The 23,474-nt window shown below is 40.8% G+C and overlaps 2 protein-coding genes across 5 annotated transcripts in view; both read right to left on the bottom strand.

The window, feature by feature from the left end:
* POLN (DNA polymerase nu) overlaps positions 1-23,242 on the bottom strand; it is a 161,244-nt gene extending 138,002 nt beyond the window's left edge. Inside the window, exons 1-2 of one of the 2 annotated variants that reach the window (XM_060417472.1) lie at positions 23,178-23,242; positions 22,021-22,076 (exon numbers count right to left, since the gene is read on the bottom strand). The gene's annotated coding sequence lies outside the window, so the exon portion shown is untranslated. Of the gene's footprint in view, positions 1-22,020; positions 22,134-23,177 lie in introns of those variants that run through there. The other variant, XM_027971302.3, reaches the window with a different exon arrangement.
* On the bottom strand, positions 9,479-23,242 carry HAUS3 (HAUS augmin like complex subunit 3). 3 transcript variants are annotated; one of them, XM_060417481.1, is made up of 6 exons: positions 23,117-23,242; positions 22,021-22,490; positions 20,587-21,634; positions 18,910-19,349; positions 16,933-17,161; positions 9,479-9,796 (listed from the first exon to the last, which is right to left on the bottom strand). In XM_060417481.1, the coding sequence occupies exons 3-6, from the start codon at positions 21,487-21,489 to the stop codon at positions 9,563-9,565; spliced, it is 1,806 nt and encodes a 601-aa protein (XP_060273464.1). In that variant the 5' UTR covers positions 21,490-21,634; positions 22,021-22,490; positions 23,117-23,242; the 3' UTR covers positions 9,479-9,562. The 3 variants fall into 3 exon arrangements, with proteins under 3 accessions (XP_060273464.1, XP_060273463.1, XP_027827102.1); XM_060417480.1 differs by having other exon boundaries at positions 23,178-23,242; XM_027971301.2 differs by having other exon boundaries at positions 22,021-22,076; positions 23,178-23,242.
* Positions 23,243-23,474: the final 232 nt, after the last annotated feature.

Raw genomic sequence — 23,474 nt, 5'->3', positions numbered from 1 at the left:
TTGCATCCAAGTACTGCATTTCGGACTCTTTTGTTGACTATGATAGCTACTTCGTTTCTTCTGAGGGATTCCTGCCTGCAGTAGTAGATGTAATGGTCATCCGAGTTAAATTCACCCATTCCAGTCCATTTTAGTTCACTGATTCCTAGAATGTCGACATTCACCCTTGCCATCTCTTGTTTGACCACTTCCAATTTGCCTTGATTCATGGACCTGACATTCCAGGTTCCTATGCAATATTGGTCTTTTGAATTATTTTGCCTCAACTCCTAAAATAATTTCTAATTGTCTAAATACTACACTTATATCCCAACCAATACAATCCAACATTTAAGTATTTTCATGCCTAAGAAATTAAAAGTGTTATACATCATCTGAGCAATCATTTTCACAGAATTTTGAAATTTCATGAGTCAGTCACGATATATTTAGTCACACGGAAGTCAAAGCACTGCTGAGCTCTGTCCTGCAGAAACGTTGAATCCTTCAGTTCAGTTCAGTCGCTCAGTCATGTCCAACTCCTTGCAACCCCATGGACTGCAGCACACCAGGCTTCCCTGTCCAGCACCACCTTCCAGAGCTCGATCAAAGGCATGTCCATTGAGTCGCTGATGCCATCATCCAACCATCTCGTCCTCTGTCATCCCCTTCTCCTACTGCCTTCAATCTTCCCCACCATCAGGGTCTTTTCTAAGGAGTCAGTTCTCCCCATCAAGTGGCCAAAGTATTGGAGATTCAGCTTCAGCCTCAGGCCTTCCAATGAATATTCAGGACTGACTTCCTTCAGCATGGACTGGTTGGATTTCCTTGCAGTCCAAGGGACTCTCAAGAGTCTGCTCCAACAGCACAGTTCACAAGTGTCAACTCTTCGGCGCTCGGCTTTCTTTATGGTCCAGCTCTCACATCCATACCTGACCACTGGGAAAACCATAGCTTTGACTAGACGGACCTTTGTTGGCAAAGTAATGTCTCTGCTTTTTAGTATGCTGTCTAGGTTGGTCATAGTTTTTCTTCCAAGGAGCAAGCGTCTTTTAGACTTCAGATGGCTGAAGTCATCATCTGCAGTGATTCTGGAGCTCAAGAAAATAAAGTCTGTCACTGTTTCCATTGTTTCCCCATCTATTTGCCATGAAGTGATGGGACCAGATGCCATGATCTTAGTTCTTTGAATGTTGAGTTTTAAGCCAACTTTTTCACTCTCCTCTTTCACCTTCATTAAGCGGCTCTTTAGTTCTTCACTTTCTGCCATAAGGGTGGAAGCGAAGTGAGTGAAGTCGCTCAGTCGTGTCCGACTCTTTGCGACCCCATGGACTGTAGCCCACCAGGCTCCTCCTTCCATGGGATTCTCCAGGCAAGAGTACTGGAGTGGGTTGCCATTTCCTTCTCCAGGGTATCTTCCTGACCCAGGGATAGAACCCGGGTCTCCCGCATTCCAGGCAGATGTTTTAACCTCATCTGCATATCTGAGATTTTTTGTATTTCTCCCGGCAATCTTAATTCCAGCTTGTGCTTCATCCAGACTGGCATTTCGCGTGATGTACTCTGTATATAAGTTAAGCAGAGTGACAATATACAGCCTTGACGTACTCCTTTCCCAATTTGGAACCAGTCTGTTGTTCCATGTCCTGTTCTAACTGTTGCTTCTTGACCTGCATACAGATTTCTCAGGAGGCAGGTAAAGTGGTCTGCTAGTCCCATCTCTTCAAAGAATTTTCCACAGTTTACTGTCATCTACACAGTTCAAAGGCATAAACAACAGAGCAGATGTTTTTCTGGAATTCTCTTGCTTTTTCAGTGAGCCAACAGATGTTGGCCATTTGACCTTTGGTTCCTCTGCCTTTACCCTAGGCAAGGGAGCCCTCTAAGTGCCTGAACGGGCGGAGCTATGGAGAAAGACTACCCAAAAAGGACTTCTGATTGCCAGCTACCAGAGAGTTGAAAAAGAGACTCTGACATGGCCATAACCCCTGCGGCTGAGGCAGTCCGTGTCCCTGCACACTTGGCGCTGCTAGGGTCCCCTGCACCACCTGCACAATCAACCCTCACTGGGGCAGAGCTGCCACAGGCAAAAAAGTCTTGCGTCTATGCACGTGGGATCACTTCAGTTGTGTCCAACCCTTCGTCACCCTGTGGACTGTGCCCTGCCAGGCCTCTCTGTCAGGGGGCTCTCCAGGCAAGAATACTGCAGTGTATCGGCCAATACTGGCTGCCATACCCTCCTAGAGCATTGTATTTCCTGTTGCCCTACCTGCCAACTGCCCAGTACGTGATGCTGCCAGAAGCCCTGCAAGCCAAGCAGCTGCACCACCTCCACACTTGGCCCTCACTAGGACAGACCCAAGTCCTCAGAGCAGCCTCAGGAGCAAACCCCAGTGGATGACACACCTGCAGAGGTGTAAATAAAACAACTGAAATCCAGGGGCAGTATGGCTAAGAAGACCCAAAACCTTCCCACCAGCTGTTACAAGCTGCAGACTAAATCCACACGGGCCACTAGGCAGACTGTCTATGGAATACACAAAAGGACACTGAGAGCTCCCCCAGAAGACACACTGATAGCTGTGGACACTGGAGGCAAGAACACACAGGAGCAGGACCAGATTAGAGTCTGAGCTGCCCCCACAGCAGGTCCAGAGACCAGCACAGTGCTGGAGGGCATCCGAGGGAGGTGAGGCAGACTGTGACTCCCAGAGGGAAAGGACGCTGACAGCTGTGACTTGAGAAAAACAAGTATTATTCTTATGTCTTGACTCATTCTGTAGTTTGTTTTGAATTTTTTTCTTCCTCCCGCCCTCCCCCCCCCGCCCCCAATATAGTTGTTATTGGCACTGTGAAATCTAATAAGCTTTTGAGGTTTCTTTAAAATCCACTTTTTATTGCTGCTATAAACCTCTGCCTCTACACTGGGCTTTTGCAGTTCTGTATTTTTTTTAAAACCTATTATTTTTTCTACATTTGTCCCTTTGTTTTTCCTACTGTTCTTTCCCCCTTGCAGTTGATCATTAACGTATGTAAATCTTATGCACCTCTACTCAACTTTGTGGATCTACTCTTTCCTCTCAACACACTCATTAGTCCTGTTCTCACTGCTTCATTCCCCACTTGGCACCTTGCTTTAGTTTCGTTTTCCAGCTTGTGCTTTACCTAGTTTTGTTCTTAACTAGCAGATTAATTTTCGGTTTCCTTTGCTTGCCAGGTCAGTCTATTGTACTTTATCTTTGTTGGACTGTTTTGATTTTGCTTATAGGTGTGTGTATATGCGTATATTCCATTAATTATTATTTGCCTGATTTTGTAACTGCCATTTGTCTGGGGTTCATCTTTGGTTTCTCATTTTTGTCTATTTGTTTTAATCTCATTTAATACCATAACAAACCACTTGTGGAATCTTCATTCCTGACCAGAGATCAAACCCTGAGCTTTTGAGTGGGAGCACTGACTCCAAGACCCTAGACGACCAGAGAACTAACCCTACGGAGTATCAAATAGTGAGAACTCCCACAAAGGAAACCACCTGAATATAAGACCCAGCATCACCCAACCACCAGGAGCACCCTGAAGGATGCCTCATCCAAACAAAGAAAACAAAAACACAAACCCAGCCATCAGCAGACAGGAGTACCACCTCACTCAGCCTTTCCCTCAGAGGAAAAACAAAAAAAACCTCAGCACAAATCTCAACCTACCCCAAGCTTACACAAACCACCGCACCAACCTTGGCGAGGCAGAAACCAAAAGGAAGAAGTCAACCCTGAAGCCTGGGAAAAGGAGACCTCAAACACAGTAAGTTTAAAAAAATAATTAAAAGGCAGAGAAACACATGAAGGAACAAACCAGAAACACAGAAGTCCAAATAAATGAAGAGGAAATAGGCAAACTACCTGAAAAGGGATTCAGAATAATGACAGTAAAGATGATAAAAACCCTGAGAACAGAAGGGAGAAGATGCACAGGTCAGTTAACAAAGAGCTAGAAGAATTAAAGAGTGAACAGACAGACAGCACAACTACTGAAACTGGAAACACTCTGGAAGGAGTCACAGCAGAACATCTGAAGCAGGACGGAGCAGTGAGCTGGAAGATAAAATGGTGGAAATAACTTCTGAAGAGCAGAATAAAGAAAAAAGAATGAAAAGAACTGAGGACAGTCTCAGAGACCTCTGGGACAATATCAAACGCACCAACATTCGAATTGCAGGGGTCCCAGAAGAAGAGGAGAAAAAGAAAGGGTATGAGAAAACTTTTGAAGAGAGTAGAGTTGAAAATTTCCCCAACATGGAAAAGGAAATAGTCAATTGAGTCCAGGAGATGCAAAGAGTCCCATACAGGATAAACCCAAGGAGAAACATGCCAAAACACATACTAATCAAGCTAAGATTAAACAAAGAAAGAAAAAGCAACAAGCAACATACAAGGGAAACCCCACACGATTAACAGCTGCTCTTTCAGCAGAGACTCTGCAGGCCAGAAGGGAATGGCAGGATATATTTAAAGCAATGAAAGGGAAAATTCTACAACCAAGATTACTGTACCTGACAAGGATCTCATTCAAAATTGATGGAGAAATCAAAAGCTTTTCAGACAAACAAAAGTTAACAGAATTCAGTACCACCAAACCAGCTTTACAACAAATGTTAATGGGACTTAGAGTCAAGAAATATAATAAAAAGATCTACAATATCAAACCCCAAACAATTAAGAAAATGGCCATAGGAACATATACATCAATAATTACTTTACATGTAAACAGATTAAATGCTCCAACAAAAAGACACTGACTGGCTGAATGGATACAAAAACAAGACCCACATATATGCTGTCTACAAGAAACCCACTTCAGACCTAAAGACATATACAGACTGAAAGTGAGAGGATGGGAAAATATATTCCATGCAAATGGAAAGCAAAAGAAAGCTGGAGTAGCAACCCTCATATCAGACAAAACAGACCCTGAAATAAAAATATTACAAGAGATAAGGAAGGACACTACATAATCATCAAAGGATCAATTCAAGAGGAGACATAACAACTGTAAATATCTACGCACCCAGCATAGGAGCACCGCAATACATAAGCCAAACACTAACAAGACAAAAGGAGAAGCTGACAGTAACCCAAGAATGGTAGGAGACTCTAACACCCCACTCACACCAATGGACAGATCATCAAAACAGAAAGTTAATAAGGAAACACAAGTCCTAAATGATATATTAGATGAGATGGATCTCACTGAAATCTTCAGGACATTCCATCCAAATGCAGAATACACCTTCTTCTCAAGTGCACAGGGAACATTCTCCAGGATAGACCACATCTCGAGTCACAAATCAAACCTCAGTAAATTTAAGAAAACTGAAATCGTATCACGCATCTTTTCGGGCCACAACGCTACGAGACTAGGTATCAATTACAAGAAAAAAACTGTAAAAAACACACACATGCAGATGAAACAATGCATCTCTAAGTAACCAACAGGTCACTGAAGGAATCAAAAGGGAAACCAGAAAATTTCTAGAAAGAATGACCATGAAAACACGACACATCAAAACCTATGAGACGCAGCAAAGCAGATCCAGGAGGGAGCTCACAGCAGAACAGTCCTCCCTCAAGAACAAGAAAACCGACAGACAACCTAAATTTACACCCAGAACAGCTGGGAAAAGAACAACAAAAACTCCAAAATTAGCAGAAAGAAAGGAATCATGCAGGTCAGAGCAGAGACAAACGAAAAGAAGTGAAAGAAACAATAGTAAAGATGAGTGAGACTGAAAGCTGGTTCTTTGAGAAGATAGAATTGACAAACCTTTAGCCAGACTTGTCAAGAAAAGAAGAATCAAGTCAACAAAATTAGAAATGGTAGAGGAGCGGTAACAATAGACAGTGGAAAAATGCAAAGGGCTCTAAGAGACTGTCAGGACAACTAAAGCGCAATAAAATGGGCAGGTTCTTAGGAAAGTTCAATCTCCCAAGACTGAACCAGGAAGAAACAGAAATTATGAACAACCCAATTACAAGCTCTGAAATCACAGCTGTGATCAAAAATCTCCCCCCCAAAAAAAGCCCAGGAGCAGATGGCTTCACAGGAGAATTCTGTCAAACCTTTAGAGAAGAGCTGATGCCTATCCTTCTAAAACTCTTCCAAAAAATTGCAGCAGGAGTACTTCCAAACTCATTCTACAAGACCACCATCACCCTGATACCAAAATCAGACAAAGACAACACACAAAAAAACTACAGGCCACTATTACTGATGAACACAGATGCAAAAATTCTCAACAAAACTTTAGCAAACAGAATTCAGCAACACATTAAAAAGCTCATACACCATGATCAAGCTGGATTTACTCCAGGGATGCAAGGATTCTTCAATATGTGCCAATCAATCAATGTGATACACCGTATTAACAAACTGAAAGATAAAAACCATGATAATCTCAATAGATGTGCAAAAAGCCTGTGACAAAATTCAGCACCCATTTGTGATTAAAACTCTTCAAAAAATGGGCACAGAAAGAACCTAACTCAACATAGTAAAGGCCATATATGATAAGCCTATAGCAAACATTATTCTCAACGGTGAAAAACTGAAAGTATCCCCCCTGAGATCAGGAGGAAGACTAGGGTGTCCACTCTCATCACTATTATTCAACATAGTTCTGGAAGTCCTAGCCACAGCAATCAGAGAAGAAGAAACAAAAGGAACCCAGATCAGAAGAGTAAAGCTCTGTTTGCAGATGACATGATACTGTACACAGAAAACCCTGAAGATACTATCAGAAATTTCCTAGAGCTAATCAGTGAATTTAGCAAAGTCACAGGGTACAAAATCAATACACAGAAATCACTTGCATTTCTATATATTAACAATGAAAACGCAGAAATTAAGGAATCAATCCCAGTCACCATTACAACAAAAAAGAATAAAATATCTAGGAATAAACTTACGGAAGAAGACAAAAGAACTGCACACAGAAAATTATAAGACACTGATGAAAGAGATCAAAGATGACATAAACAGATGGAGAGATACTCCATGCTCCTGGGTGGGAAGAATCAATCCTGTGAAAATGACTATAGTACTAAATGGAATCTACAGATTCAATGTGGTCCCTATCAAATTACCAATGATATTTTTCACAGACACAGAACAAAAAATTTCACAATTCACATGGGAACACAGAAGACCCCAAACAGCCAAAGCAGTCTTGAAAAAGAATGGAGCTGCAGGAAGCAACCTTCCTGACTTCAGATTATATTACAAGCTACAGTCATCAAGACAGTATGGTACTGGGACACAAACAGAAATACAGACCAATGGAACAGGACAGAAAGCCCAGAAATACACCCATGCACCTATGGGTACCTTATTTTTGACAAAGGAGGCAAGAATATACAATGCAGCAAAGACAGCCTCTTCAATAAATAGTGCTGGGAAGACTGGACAGTTACATGTAAAAGAATGAAATTAGAACACTTCCTAACACCATACACAAAGATCAACTCAAAATGGATTAAAGACCTAAATGTAAGACCAGAAACTATAAAACTCTTAGATGAAAACGTAAGCAGAACACTCGGTGACATAAATCAAAGCAAGATCCTCTACGACCCACCTCCTAGAGTAATGGAAATAAAAACTACAGCAAACAAGTGGGAACTGATTAAACTTAGAAGCTTTTTGCACAGCAAAGGAAACTATAAGCAAGGTGAAAAGACAACCCTCAGAATGGGAGAAAAGAGCCAAGGGAACAACTGACAAAGGATTAAGTTCCAAAATATACAAATAGCTCATACAACTCAACACTAGAAAACCAAACAACCCAATCAAAAAGTGGGAAAGACCTAAAAACACATTTCTCCAAAGAAGACGTACAGATGGCTGACACACGAAGAGCTCAACATCGCTCATTGTTAGAGAAACGCAAATCAAAACCACAATGAGATTATCACCTCACACCAGTCAGAATGGCCATCATCAAAAAGTCTACAAACAGTAAATGCTGGAGAGGGTGTGGAGAAACAGAACACTCTTGCACTGCTGGTGGGTATGGAGATTGATACAGCCACTATGGAAGACGATATGGAGAGTCCTTAAAAAACCAGAAATAAAACCACCATATAATCCAGCAGTTCCACTCCTAGGCACATACCCTAGGAAACCAAAATTGAAAAAGACACACGTGTTCCATTGTTCTCTGCAGCACTATTTACAACAGCTAGAACACGGAAGCAACCTAGATATCCACTGAAGATGAATGGATGAAGCAGCTGTAGTACAGATACACAATGGAGCAGTACTCAGCCATAAAAAGGAACGCATCTGAGCCAGTTCTACTGAGCTGGATGAACCTAGAGCCTATTATACAGAGTGAAGTCAGTCAGAAAGAGAAAGAGAAAGATCATATACTAATGTGAGAATTGGACTGTTAAGAAAGCTGAGCGCTGAAGAATTGATGCTTTTGAACTGTGGTGCTGGAGAACTCTTGAAAGTCCCTTGGACTGAAGGAGATCCAACCAGTCCATTCTGAAGATCAGCGCTGGGATTTCTTTGGAAGGAATGATGCTAAAGCTGAAACTCCAGTACTTTGGCCACCTCATGTGAAGAGTTGACTCACTGGAAAAGACTTTGATGCTGGGAGGGATTGGGGGCAGGAGGAGATGGGGACGACAGAGGATGAGATGGCTGGATGGCATCACTAACTCAATGGACATGAGTTTGAGTGAACTCCGGGAGTTGGTGATGGACAGGGAGGCCTGGCGTGCTGCGACTCATGGGATCGCAGAGTCGGACACGACTGAGCGACTTCACCTTCACTTTTCACTTTTATGCATTGGAGAAGGAAATGGCAACCCACTCCAGTGATCTTGCCTAGAGAATCCCAAGGACGGTGGAGCCTGGTGGGCTGCCATCTATGGGGTCGCAAAGAGCCGGACACGACTGAAGCGACTCAGCGGCAGCAGCAGCAATACATATATAGGGAATCTAGAAAAATGTTACTGAAAAATTTATTTGCAGGGCAGCAGTGGAGAAACAGACATAGAGAATAGAGTTATGGACATGGGGAGAGGGGAAGAGAGGGTGAGATGTATGGAGAGAGTAACATGGAAACTTACATCACCATACGTAAAACAGAGAGCCAGCGGGAATGTGCTCTATGTCTCAGGAAACTCAAACAGGGGCTCTGTATCGACCAAGAGGGGTGGGACGGAGAGGGAGACGGGAGGGAGGGTGAAAAGGGAGGGGGTTTTTGTAAACCTATGGCGGATTCATGTTGAGGTTTGACAGAAAACAACAAAATTATGTAAAACAACTATTTAAAATAAATTTTTTTAAAAAAAAAGGTTACCAGGAATAAGTGCCACAAAGCAAATTCTCAAGTTATAAAAAGCACTGGTACTCTGAATAAACATATAAGAAATAAACCAAATTGATATAATACTCAAAATTCATTAAATGAAATGGTTCATCGACCTCAAGCTTAAAATTTTCATGACGTTTATTATCTGCATTCTTCTCCTAATATGTGGAACACATGCAGTGAAGATTTCGTTTTTGGCAATTTTCAGTCTTCAAGACCAATGGTCTTAATCTTTGATTGGTTTTCTAAATTCTCCACAATATTTTTCAGATAATCTTCATCTTTTAAAAAATAGACATATAATTCTCTTTCCACTTGATGCAGCTTATTAGATGCCAACAGTTTTCTTTTTGTCTTCACATCAGCAAAAATATCAGTAAGAAGATGATTTAGTTTATTTAGCTGAGATTCAACTTGATGGAACTGCTCCGTTAACTCCTGAAAGGAAAATAATAATGCTTTTTAATTCAAAATCTCTATTCATAACACCAATCATAAATCTTAAATGCAATTTACATAGGAAGAATCTAAATGATATAATGATTATTCCCACAACCTCAACAATAAAAGAACCTCAATTAAAAATCCATAGCAGGATTAACAAAAAGCCTATGTAAGATCCATTGAAACAACTTCTGAAGGCAAGTTTAAGTGCTTCAAAGCAAACTCATACCCCCTGAAGAGTATTTGATATGTAAACTGTTCTGCATCTTTACACATTCAACAAGTATTCTGAATGCCTACCTCATACCATGCACTGTTTTAGAGTCTACAACTATAAAAATGAACACCAAAAAAAAAAAAAAAGAACACCATTTCCTTCATGGAACTTAACACTCTGCCAAAGTAATCAAACCTTGTTTTAGCCTAACCTGTTTACTCTAGACATCAGAGGTACTGATAAAATCTTGAAATGGAGCAATTACCAATATAAAATAATTGTCTTAATCTGGATTTTTCTTTTTTCACTGTTACAGAAGATGGAATTACATGTAACATTCAACAATGCTGATTTACCATGTAATTCTTCTCAAAAACCTAAACATTCTGGACCCCCCACATTTAGTAACCGAAATTCCTCACTTCTTAACATTAAAAGCAGTTTAGGTTTTCTAACCATGCTTTCTACTCCTATAATTTCTCAGACAATCTGTAGCTATAACTACACCTCAGCCTTCGACCACTTCTCAGAATGATCCACAGTATGGTAATCTCCTGATGCTCGCTATGAATAGATTCCTATACCTCACTCCACGCTAAGTCACTCTGCAACAAAGCCAGAAGCCACATTTCAACAGGCTCCCTGGTGATTTTAATGTACAAGTTCAAGAGTACTAGCTTCACACGTCATAAATGCCAGCTCCAAAGAGCAGTACTTCTTAAACTACAGTAAAAATAATAATGATAATAATAAAAATCAAGTAGTATCTACAGTAAGTGGCCTCTGAGGAAAAACCCTGTAAACTGGAAAACAATGAGCAATATCTCACCTCTAACTTCAATACTAACGATCTTAATAGTTACTAAAATACTACTACAAATACTGAAAAATATTCAACTTCATTAATAAAAATGCAAGTTAAAATTCATATGGATGACATTTTATATCTCACTGGACTAGGGAAGAACATAAAATAATGATACCCAATGACATTATAGTGAAATCACCATATTTTAGTGATTTTAGAATGGATTCTCTCACAGTTTAATATGACTGAAATCAACAGGCACTGTATAATTAAGAGCATCGTGTAACTGTACTTCACCAGACATGCATAAGCAGCACTCTGTCATATATGTAATACCCCTCCCTGCAAGACTTGCAGGATCTTAGTGCCCCAGCCAAGGACCAACGCCATGGCCCTGCCCTGGAAGCGTGGGGCCCTAACCACCGGAACACCAGGGGTTCCAGCACCAATTTTCAACTCTCACTGTGGTTAAGAACACATGGCATGAGCTCTCCCCTCTTAACAAATCCAAGGGCGCAACACTGTACTGGTAACTATTAGCACAATGTCCTGTAGCAGATGGCTAGGACCTGCTCACTGTGCCTTAAGTGAGACTCGATACCTACTGACTAACAACTCTCCATCACTGGCGACCACCACTGGACTCTGTGCTTCTAATGAGTCTATTTTAGATAGCCCACAGTGAGTGGGATCATGCGCTTTCTTGAGACTAGCTTATCTTCACTCAGCATAATCTCCTCAAGGTTCATTCATGGGGTATTTTGCAGGTTTTGAGGCTGAATAATATTTCACTGTATGTATATACTTCTGTATTTTCTTTCCCCATTCCTCCACAGACGGACTTTCAGGTTTTTTCCACAGCTTAGCTATTACAAGTAGGGCTGCAATGAACTCGTGAATGGAGACATCGCTTTAATATCCTACTTTTATCTCCTTTGATACCCAGGAGGAGGATTACAGGATCATACAGTAGTTCTATTTTTAACTTTTTTGAGGAAATTCCATACTGTTTTCCACAGTAGCTTCACCATTTTGCATTCCCACCAAAAATGTACCAGGGTTCCAATGTCCCCACATCCTCACCAACACTACTCTTTTGGTTTTTTTGATAATAGTTATAACAGGTGTAAGGTGATATCTCAACTGTGGTTTTGCTTTGCACTTCTCTGATAATTAGTGACGTTGAGCAACTACTCATAAACCTGTTGGCCATTTATATATCTTCTTTAGAGAAATGTCTATTCAAGTCCTTAGCCCATTTTAAAATCAGGTCATTTAGTTTTTTGCCTTTTCACACTGTTCATGGGGTTCTTGAGGCAAGAATACTGGAGTGGTTTGCCATTCCCTTCTCCAGTGGACCACATTTTATCAGTGAAAGTGAAGAGGGACTAAAGAGCCTCTTGATGAGGGTGAGAGAGTGAAAAAGCTGGCTTAAAACTCAACATTCAAAAAACTAAGATCATGGCATATGCCCCCCATCACCTCAGAGCAATAGAAGAGGAAAAAATGGAAACTGACAGATTTTATTTTCTTGGGCTCCAAAATCACTGCAGATGGTGACCGTAGCCAAGAAATGAAAAGACCCTTGCTCCTTGGAAGGAAAGCTATGACAAACCTAGAGAGCGTATTAAAAATCAGAGACATCACTTGGCCGATCAAAGTCCATATAGTCAAAACTATGGTTTTTCCAGTAGTCGTGTACATATGCGAGAGCTGGACCATAAAGAAAGCTGAGCGCGGAAGAACTGATGCTTTTGAATTGTGGTGCTGGAGAAGACTCTTGAGAGTCCTTGAACAGCAAGGAGATCAAACCAGTCGACCCTGAAGAAAATCAACTGTGAATATTCACTGGAAGGACTGATGCTGAAACTATAGCTCCTATACTCTGGCCACTTGATATGAAGAGCCGACTCACTGCAAAAGACCCTGATGCTGGAAAGATTGAGGGCAGGAAAAGTGGGAGACAAAGAATGAGATGGTTGGATAGCATCACTGACTGAATGGACATGAATTTGAGCAAATTCCGGGAAACAGCTAAGGACAGAGGAGCCTGGTGTGCCGTAGTCCATGGGGTTGCAGAGTCAGAAACGACTTATCAACTGAACAGTAAGTTTTTTGCCATCACCAACACTGTTTATGTACAGTGTGGAAAAACACAAAAAATACTCTGAGTCAAGAAATAACATAGAAATGGACACTGAATGTGAAGTTTCAGAAATACCTTAATCATTTTAATTGGCTTTTTCCTTTTAATGTATATTTCTAAGGAATATGATAAAAACCTATGTCTATCACACCTAAAAGATATTTTCCAATAGGTATGAAATAAAAATTCTAAATAAGAAAGTACTGTGTCAGTTTAAATGAAAAAACTTTTTCTTTCTTAGAAACTCGTGAAATTATGTTGTATCATATGATAAATGGTATCTAGTAGACATTCAAATAGCCGGTGACATTTTAAGTAGGTAAACTCCTTTGAAAAGCAATATGGCAGTATCAAAAGCTAAAAAATAATGTGTATAACCCAAGAAACCTCATAATTCTATAATATCTCTAAGAGTTCATCCAAATGGTGGACTAGTTACAGAAATTATGACATAGTAATTAAATCAAGATTATAAACATTAAAAATTAAAATTATTGTAGCATGGAAATGTTTATTTCATAATGCTAAATAAAAAGGAAAATATAAAAGATATATAAGTAAAGGAAAAAAGCATCTACTTTGCAAATACTAACCAAAAGAAAATAGCATAGGAATATTAATACTGGACAAGAGAAAATTAAGACAAAAAGCATAATACAGGGTCATTATATAATGCTAAACAGTTAAATCACTGCAATTTAAATCTACCAGGATAATAATTCACTGCAATTTTAAACTTGGATGTAACTTATAAAATAGACTCAAATATAAATAAAAAACTGATAGAACTATAATGAGAAAATTTCAAATCCACCATCATAGGATTTTTACATAATTATTTAAAAGATCAAGAAGATAGAATCAGTAATAGGAGACTTTAAAAAACTAATCACAAGTATCACTTCATATCCACGAGGATGACTATTATCTACTTTTTTAAAAGGGAAAATAACAACTGTAGGTGAGGACATATAGAAACTAGAACCCTGGAACAGCTGTTGGACAGATTCTCAAAAAGTTAAACACAGGCTTACCACGATTCAGCATTCACTCGTAGGCGTATACCCAAAAGGAATGAAAACAGAGACTTGAATACTTGTACACTGACACTCATAGCAGCATTATATACAACAGATAAAAGGTGTAAACAACTCAAGTGTCTATGAACAGATGAACAGTTAAACAGATAAAACGTGATGATGAAATACAGATGAACGGATAAAATGTGGTATATACAGGACAGAATATTCAGCACCAAAAAGGAATGAACTTCTCACACCTGATGCAACATGGATGATACTTAAGGATATTATGCTGAGATAAGCCAAAGACAAAAGGACAAGTATTATTATATGACTCTACTTTTATAAGGTACCTATAGTAGGCAAATTTATGGAGACAGAAAATGGAATAGAGATTACCAGGGATGGGGAAAAGAAGTAACGGAGAATTAATATTTAACAGGCACAGATGAGAAAAGTTCTGGAAGTAAACAGTGACACGGCTGCACGACACTGCAAATGTTCTTAACGTCATCGTAAATGCACACATTAAAATGGTTAAAATTGTAAATTTTACACTTTGTATATTTTATAATAAAAAATTATTTAAAAAACTAATCATAAGCTGTCTTATTTCAAGAAAAGATAAGGTAGTTATTCAGACCAATTCTTCCATAGGAAAAAAAATGTAAGAAGTGAAATGAAGTATTTAAAGAATCAAACAAAGCAAAATCTTCCTAGGACTTCCCTGGTGGTCCAGTGATTAAAAATCCACCTTACAACGCAGGGGGCACAGATTCAATGCCTGGTCAGGGAACTAAGATCCCACATGCCACGGGGCAACGAGAGAGTCCGTGCCCCAACTAAAGAGCCTCTGTTCACCGCAACGAGGGAGAGCCCACGCACAACGGAAGACCCAGCACAGCAACAACACCAAAAAACAAAACCCAAAAGCTCCCTAAAAGCAACAAAGGGACAACAAGACTTTAAAAGACCACAAGTCCATAAAACAATGCAGACTGGTAAGAGAGCCCAAAGCCGCTATACTCAATCACTGATCTTGCAAAAACAGAATCCATGACTCCTGACACTGACGAGACGAGTGGCAAAGTCCAGGGTCCACCGAAGGTAGCACGTCCAACAGGAGACTGTCTGTAGTAAACCAAGGACACCGAGGATCTTAAGGTCAGGACGGCCAGAGAGGAAGAGCCCTTGGCTAGAATCACAGTCCAGACAGGAATCATCTGTTGTTCACTCAGTCGCGTCCAACTCCTTGCAACCCCATGGACTGCAGCACGCCAGGCTTCCCTGTCCTTCACCACTTCTCCCAGAGCTTACTCAAACTCATGTCCATTGAGTCGGTGATGCCATCCAACCATCTCGTCCTCCAAAACAGACTCTGAACCCGGCTTATGGCTCAGAACTGGCAGTGCTCTCAATATCTAAGGAACATGCATGAAGGTGAGAGACACTCAAGGAGGGTCTTGTATGTGTTTTAACGTATGAGGGTCTTTTCACCAGAAAGATACCGACGTTAAATGTGGATGCCTCAGTAAGCGGTAATGGGACAATGTGGTTATTCATGGGGAAATAATAACAATAAAATTAGAACTCTACTTCTCATGTCATAAACTCCTGGTGGATTAAAGAACTGAACTACAACAGCATAAACTTTTAAGATAAAGCAAAAGGGACTGTCATGACTATGTTAAGGGCAAACTTTCACAGATATAAAAAAGGGCAAAGCATAAGAGTGATAAATTACATCAGAATTGAAATCTTAAAAAAAAAAAAAAAAGTCAAAAACAAACTAACAGGTAACAATAAAAAAGAAAAAAAGAAGACCCAAATAGGAAGCAAACATATGCAACATACACCACTGGCAAACGACTGGCATCTGAAATACGTCCAAGAGCTCCTACCCAAAGGGGCTCAACCGCCATGACCAGAGAAATGCAAATCATAACCTCAACAGGACGCTATTTTATATCTATGCAGAGGGAGAGAAAATTATAAACGCAAACAGCACTATGTAATGAAAAAATATGGTGAAAGAGCATCTCTTAAACACTGCTGATACAATATGGTACAACCACTTCTAAAGTCAGTTTGATGTATTATGTAAAACAGAACGTTATTCAGCAACTCCACTCCTATGCGAGGAGACAGATAGAGAGAGACATGCCTCCGTAAGACAGGTGACAAGGCTATCCACAGCAGTGTGAGCTGCAACAGCAAAAACTGGAAATAATCTATATGTCTGTCAACAGAACAGGTAATTAAACTGTGGAATTTCACAAAAGGAATGCTAACTATACAGAGGAGAAAACTATACATGAGCTAAGTTTTACAAACATCCACATGGATGAAACCCAAAATCATAATAAGAAACAAGCAAGCTACTGAAGTATAGATAATACAATCTATATAAAGTTCAGAAACACACAAAACTAAATAACACACAATCTGTATTATAAATAAAAGAAAGCAAAGGACAAAACTTAGCATAGTAGCTCCTCCCTGAAAAAAGAGAGGCGAATGCTATTAGAAGGAGCTGCTACTCCTAAGGGTACACAGGATTTTACAGACATAAGAGCAATCCTCTATGTTAAAATAGGTGAAAAAAATACAGGGATGGTTTTATTTTTTTTTAAATTCTTACCATAAACATTACATATCCGTTCATATCTGAAATATTAAACAAATTTTAAAAACTTTGACCAAAACTACTTGAAAAATACATTTACATGTGAATAAAAATGAGATAAAAAAATGTTACTATTAGGGAAATGGAGTAATATTTTCTTCATGTTAACATTTTCTTTAGTATCTTTCACAATGAACATTGGAGAAGGCAATGGCACCCCACTCCAGTACTCTTGCCTGGAAAATCCCATGGACGGAGGAGCCTGACCTTATTTTTTTTAAGCATTTTTAATTACTATGGTAAGCACCTACCTGATCACTAAGCAAAAGCTGGTTTCCTCCTTGATACAAAGCTTCACAAAGCATGTTCACATCATTGTTTAGTTTGGACAGAAACAAAGAATGTTCTTGAGCAGATACTTCCAACTGCTCTTGTACCAAAGAAACATCCTGTTTTAATTTCTCAGCTACTTCTTCCAGGTTTCCATGGGTTATAAACAATTCTTTTTTCTTATTCTCTCCTTCTAAAAGTTGATAAAGCCTATAATGTGGAAATAAAAATTAGAAAAAATTCTTAAGTCAGTACAGTTTTCAAAATTATAACACACTATATATTGGGGCATCTTTGGGAAAGCTAACGATTTATAAATATTAATCAAACAATTAAAAACTTTCCAACTACAATACTATCTCATTACAGAAATACATATTCTAATTATTGTATCTGAATTCCCCAGTTTTCCCATCTTCCACATTTTAGACATAAAATTCTTTCTGATTTTAACTGCCATTAACCTACTTCAATTAAAGTACATTTCAGAAAACACTTCTTTCACAGAACACAACTATGATGTTGCAGAAATGGCAAAGAACTTGAAACAGAAGCCTTAGGTCTGAGTGCTAGCTGCCATGTAAGAAGTCAGTCAAGTCAACCTTTGAGATTTAATTTTCACGTCTTAACATCTACCTAATTTTAAAGGACTGTGGTAGACTTAAAAGAGAAAAGTTGAAAATACAAGCTACATAAATATTAACAGTAAACTTGCTACTCCAGTCATGTCTACATCTGCTTGACAAATTCCTAATGAGCCAAGAGGCCATTTTAATACTTCAAACATTAATGGCAGAAAAATCCTACAGTACAAACGGGAAAACGTGAGGCAGCACCTTCTACGCATATATGACAAAAAGAATCTGCTCTTTTTCTTAGTCTTCTTGAAACTGGTTCAAAGTGAAAAGTAGTGAAAGTGTTAGTCAATGAGTTGTACCCAACTCTTCGTGACTCCATGGACTGTAGCCTGCCAAGTTCCTCTGTCCGTGGAATTCACCAGGCAAGAATATGGCAGTGAGAAGCCATTCCGGTCTCCAAGGGATCTTCTGGACCCAGAGATGATATACAGAGATCGACATACACCCAGGTCTCCTGCACTGCAGGCAGATTCTTTACCATCTGAGCCCCAAGGAAGCCCCAAACCAGTTCAAGCCCAAGGCTGACTCTCTTCTTGTGGAATGTGACTACACAATTCCAGGGGGCCCCATTCACACAGAATCACGATGTCAATGCCACCTTCTAGAACTGAGCAATGACGTCACCCTATCCATGCTCTTCACTTCATTAGTAAGAATAAAAAGTATTAGACGATTTTCTTTTAGTCTAGAGAAAAAGCAGCAGTAGAATCCAGATTTCTGAGTCCTTTTACTACTTTAGCTCTTCATCTTCAGTATCTCCATACCATTAATTGCTCAGACATCCAGAACAGACCGGAAGCCAGCAGTCATTCTTACTGATTCACCTGACTAGATGCAAAAATGAAGTCTTCTTTCCTCTCTACCGCCACCTTCTCCAAATGCAATCAATTCTCTGCTCAGCAATACTTGATATACACCAAGATGCATTCAAACTTCCTGCTAGAGTCAGCCTCCTGCCCCAAATCTAAAAGTATCTAAATAATAGCATCCAAACATGAATAAAGGCCTTGTATTGTATATTTTCAATTCTCCAAACCATCCACCTCACCTCTAAACCAGCTACTTCTAGATCTAACATAAATGAAAAGGGTTAGCCTTCAATTTTAAAAAATTTTTAAAAAATAAATTAAATTAACTGAGGAACTGGGAAAAAAAAATTAAAATAAACATAGACCCACATAACAGAAAGGTGGAAAACTACAAACACCAAACATGAAGTGCAAAGAACTTTTTAAACTTTCACAATTTTAGTTCAAACTCTAGTACTTAACAAAAACAAACAGAAAAATAATTACTCACTAAGGAAACAAAGAAACCTACCTATGAGTAGAATAATCCTTGGTATCAATGGTATTCCTTGCATTTATCTGCTGAGATACTGATGGATCTGCTAGCATTTCTAATCGCTGGTGGAACATCAAATTACTTTGATTAAGTAGGTGAACCAAGTTTTCCAGCTGACGATATATGTCCCAATGCTTTCTCAGTTCAATTTCATACGATAAATGAAGAAGTTCAAATGATGCCTTTTGCTTTATCAACTGATTTAAAACTACCTCTTGTCTTGCTGTGTGACAGTCTTGCTTAGCAATCTGTCGGTCGAAATCTCCCTTTACGACCGGCATATTCAGTAACTGGGCATTCTCTTTCACCACAGCAGGCAAAATTTTGCCTTTCATATGAGTGATTTGTTCTTCAAGTTTCAGAATTTCACTGTTCAAGCTAGAAATTTTAGCATCCAAATTATCTTTGCCAAGAGCCTACACAAAGAAAACAATTACATTTCAAACTGTAAATACAAAGTAGGAATAGTTTTTAAATTATTTTCACTTTCCGTTTTAGGTTATCAGGTAACATACTCACTAATAGAAACCTGTTTCGTATTAACAAAAGCCAAAATCACAGTTTAAAATGGCACAGTGAAGATGAAACCAAGGGTAAAGCCATTATGAATTGCTGAATTCTGATGCTATCACTACTGTGTAAAATACTAGACACATAAATGGCTACCAAAACAGAGATTTTTTGGTCAAGTTTGTCTTAAGAAAAAATCACCCATTACCACACTACTTATCAAAAGCTAACGTATGCTATTTATGCTTTTCTTAAAATAATCTCAGTAGCTATTCTCCCACCCTGCTTGTTGACTTTAGAACTTCTACAAAATGACGGGACTTCACACATCATTCTGAAGTTTGGGACAATTCTGGGTATTTAGCTTCAGAAAAGCTGTTCTTTTTACTCAACTATTCACTGGATACATGACCAGGAAAGCAAGCTACTCAAGAGTGCAGGTAGATATCTTTAATACATCTGTACATTCTTAAAAAACAATCAGGAGTTTCAATCCACTGAACTGGATTTCATTAGCACCATCCTCTGGTCAGAGCAAATAAGGCAGACTACCCATAACAGCAATAAGGCTCATTCCTCACAAAAAAGACAATGTCAGCCTTATCTGTGTATGAACCAACACAGAATGCAAGAGTACTTTTGAAAATGAGCTAGATAACGTGGCTGGGTTATAATTACTATTTCTGCCCTCCACTAAGATTTATTTGTGTGAAACAGTAACATACCACAACTAAACACTGAACAGAAAATAAAATGTAATTACTTATTACATCTCTCTTTCTAAAGTACTTTACTATCAGCATGTGTTAGTCACTCAGTCGCGTCTGACTATTTGCAACCCCATAGACTACAGCCCCAGAGAAGGTAATGGCACCCCACTCCAATACTCTTGCCTGGGGAATCCCAGGGACGGGGGAGTCTGGTGGGCTGTCGTCTATGGGGTCACACAGAGTTGGACATGACTGATGCGACTTTGCAGCAGCAGCAGCAGCACCAGACTATAGCCCACCAGCTCCTCCTATGGAATTCTCCAGGCAAGAATACTGTAGTGGGTTGCCATTCCCTTCTCCAGGGGATCTCCCAATATTATTTCATAATTAGCAACAACTTAAATATGAATCCAGTCTCATTTCTCACGCTTACCTTGCTAGTGAGGCTATGAAGATTCTCCTCTGCCCACTTTATACTTGACTTTAGGCTCAAATTATTTGCTTTCAAGTGAATTAACTGATGTTGAGCACAAATGTATGCCAGCTGCAGCCTAGCCATTTCTAGCCGTCTCTCCTCAAGAACTTCTTGATTATCACAAATAGATGGTGCCTGCATATCTAAAAGTTGAAAATTTTCTTCATTTGAACTTTCAACTACTTCATGTATACCCTGAAAGAACTGTTTTTTGGTATATAAGGTTAATGCTGCCGTACTTTGCTCTTCTTGGCTTAGATAGTTTTGCAATGAAAACTGAGATAAAAACACCAGTGGATTTGTTCCTTGACCCAAATCAGACCGTCTGAAGAACATCATTAACTTTGCAACTCCATCACTAAGAGTGTGAAGTTCATTACTGATCTTGGTATTTGTAGCATTTAGAATTCCTTGACTCTGTTTCAGCTTTTTATTGGTTTCTTCTTCTTTAGCGTTTAACCTCAGAGATTTGTGACTAGTTACTGAAGCCATCAACTGGCATTTATTACGTCGCTGAATTTTTAGGTTCTTCAGTTTCTGCAGAGTTTGAACCTCATCCTCTAATTTCTCTAGCTCTTTGTCATTCAAGGTAGGTGTCTTCAGATCAGAAGTTTTACAGGTTTTAAGAACTTCATCCAGTGCTGCTCCTTCCAGGATGGGCTTGCCTGATTTTTGAAGAACGCTAAAAGCTTCCAATTCCTCTTCAGACAATATGTTCTGTTCATTCACATTCCCACAAAACCACTTCAAAAACGGTTCATTTTCAACAAACAACCAGTCAAAATCTTCCCCATTAAGAATATCAGCTTTGGGATAATCAATTTTTTTTAATGTTTCCACAAATTCTTTTCCACAGCTCATGGCTTAACTACCCAAAATTTTGTAACTGGTAAGGCTTTAATGGTGTTGCTATTTAGAAAATAAGTCCAACTACATACAAAACTAATTTTATGTTAAGTCCATAGAGAAGGGGGAAAAATATTTTTAGAATCTATAATAATTTATCCTAGAGGGGAAAAAAAAACCAAGTATTAGACCACAAATAAGGCGACTCTATCTTTTAAAGTATTATACAGATAAATATCACAAGATATTTGGGAACTATCTAACCCAGAGATAGTTGTAGCTGACAAATCTGACAGAAATAATTAGAGTATTACTCAGAACACTGAAACAGTAATGAAAGACTAATTAACAAGAAAATCTTATTTTTTCCAAAGGTAACATGGTTTAAGATACATTTTATAGATCAGCAATTCAGTTTTTAATTCAAAACAGATGGATCTAAATATATCCACGCCGTCAGGTGACTAAACAGCCTCTTTTCCCTGTCCTTTCCAAGACAGAAATAAATATGGTCAGATATTGAGGAAGAGTCAACTGAATATTTACCTGAATGACTCAATCAGCAGCCGCATTCACGCAAAAAGCAGTCAGACACGACCAACCTAGTGCAGAGAAAACCAGGCTTAAGAACCACCGCCGACTTGAAAAGAACCAAAGGACTGAGCAGTCCTTAAAGGTATTTCAGGCGTTTGTTATTTTCAGCAAAGGGACCACTGAATAATCCACGCTGCGAACGCCAGCGACGGGAACGAGAGGTTCAGAGGAGGGACCCAGTCATCTGCGGCACTCTGATTCTGTGTCATTCAGCGATGAACGATCGGTGTGCGCGTCGATAAAATATCCGTCCACAGAGGCGGTCCAGTCGGCCCGACGACAAACTGCACAAACCTTAAGCGGGTCAAGTCCTAAAGGAAATCAGTGCTGAACAGTCACTGGAAGGACTGATGTTGAAGCTGAAACTCCAATACTTTGGCCGTCTGATGCGAAGAACTGAGTCATCTGAAAAGACCCTGACGCTGGCATAAGTGGAAGGCAGGAGGAGAAGGGGAGACAGAGGATGAGACGGTTGGATGGCGTCACCGACTCGACAGACACGAGTCTGAGTAAACTCCGGGAGCTGGTGCTGGACAGGGGATCCTGGCGTGCTGCAGCCCACGGGGTCGCAAAGCGTCGGACACGACTGAGCGACCGAACTGAACCGACTACGCGGGTGCCGGGCGGCCGGCGGGGCTGGGAGTGCGCCCCGCCGCGCCCCAGCGGAGCCTCCAGGGCCGCGCCCCCCGCCGCAGCCCACCCTCGCGGGAGACCCCGTTTCCGGCCGCGCCCTCGCCTCGCTAACCCCACGAGAGCCCGGCTCCCCGCCGGCACTAGAGTCCCCGGTCTTCCGCCGCGCCCCTCGCCTCTCCGGGCACTGCGCCCCGGGCCCTCCCGCCGCCCCCTCACCGCACTGGAGCCCTCAGTTTCCGGCCGCTGCGCCCCTCGTCCCTCCGGCCGCCCGCCGACCGCACTGGAGTCCCCAGCCTCTCGGGTCGCTGCCCCCCGCCGCCTCCCCCTGAGGACCGCGACTGCGCCGCGCGGGAAACTACTCGCGCGCCCGAAAGACGTCCCCAAGGGCGCCCGGCAAGAAGACGCAGCCGCTGACCTGCGCCGCTCCCACCGTCCCACCGCCCGCCTGAGAGAACTGCGAGCCCGGCGCCGCTCACCTCAGGAAGCTCGGCTCGCGCCCCTCAGAAGCCCGCTGCCGCCGCCCAACCTCGCAAGGCCTCATGGGAGGACCGCTCGCGCGCGCGCGCAAAGGACCAAGACCCGGCCGCTAGGCGACGGCCTGCGCAGGCGCAATATCGGAAGAGGCGGGGCCCGGCCTGACGTCTACCAGCAGGGAGAGAGCTGATTGGCTCCCTGCCGCAGCGGCGGTCTCCTAGGGGACCGTTATCCCGCGCTCGCAGGCCTCCGCCCGCCTCCTCTGGGGAGCCGGTGTTCCGTCTCTGCCTCGCTGTGTC

The sequence above is a fragment of the Ovis aries genome, chromosome 6, assembly GCF_016772045.2.
Source record: "Ovis aries strain OAR_USU_Benz2616 breed Rambouillet chromosome 6, ARS-UI_Ramb_v3.0, whole genome shotgun sequence".
In the NCBI taxonomy this organism is placed as follows: Eukaryota; Metazoa; Chordata; class Mammalia; order Artiodactyla; family Bovidae; genus Ovis; species Ovis aries.
This window is presented reverse-complemented; position numbering and strand designations above follow the sequence as displayed.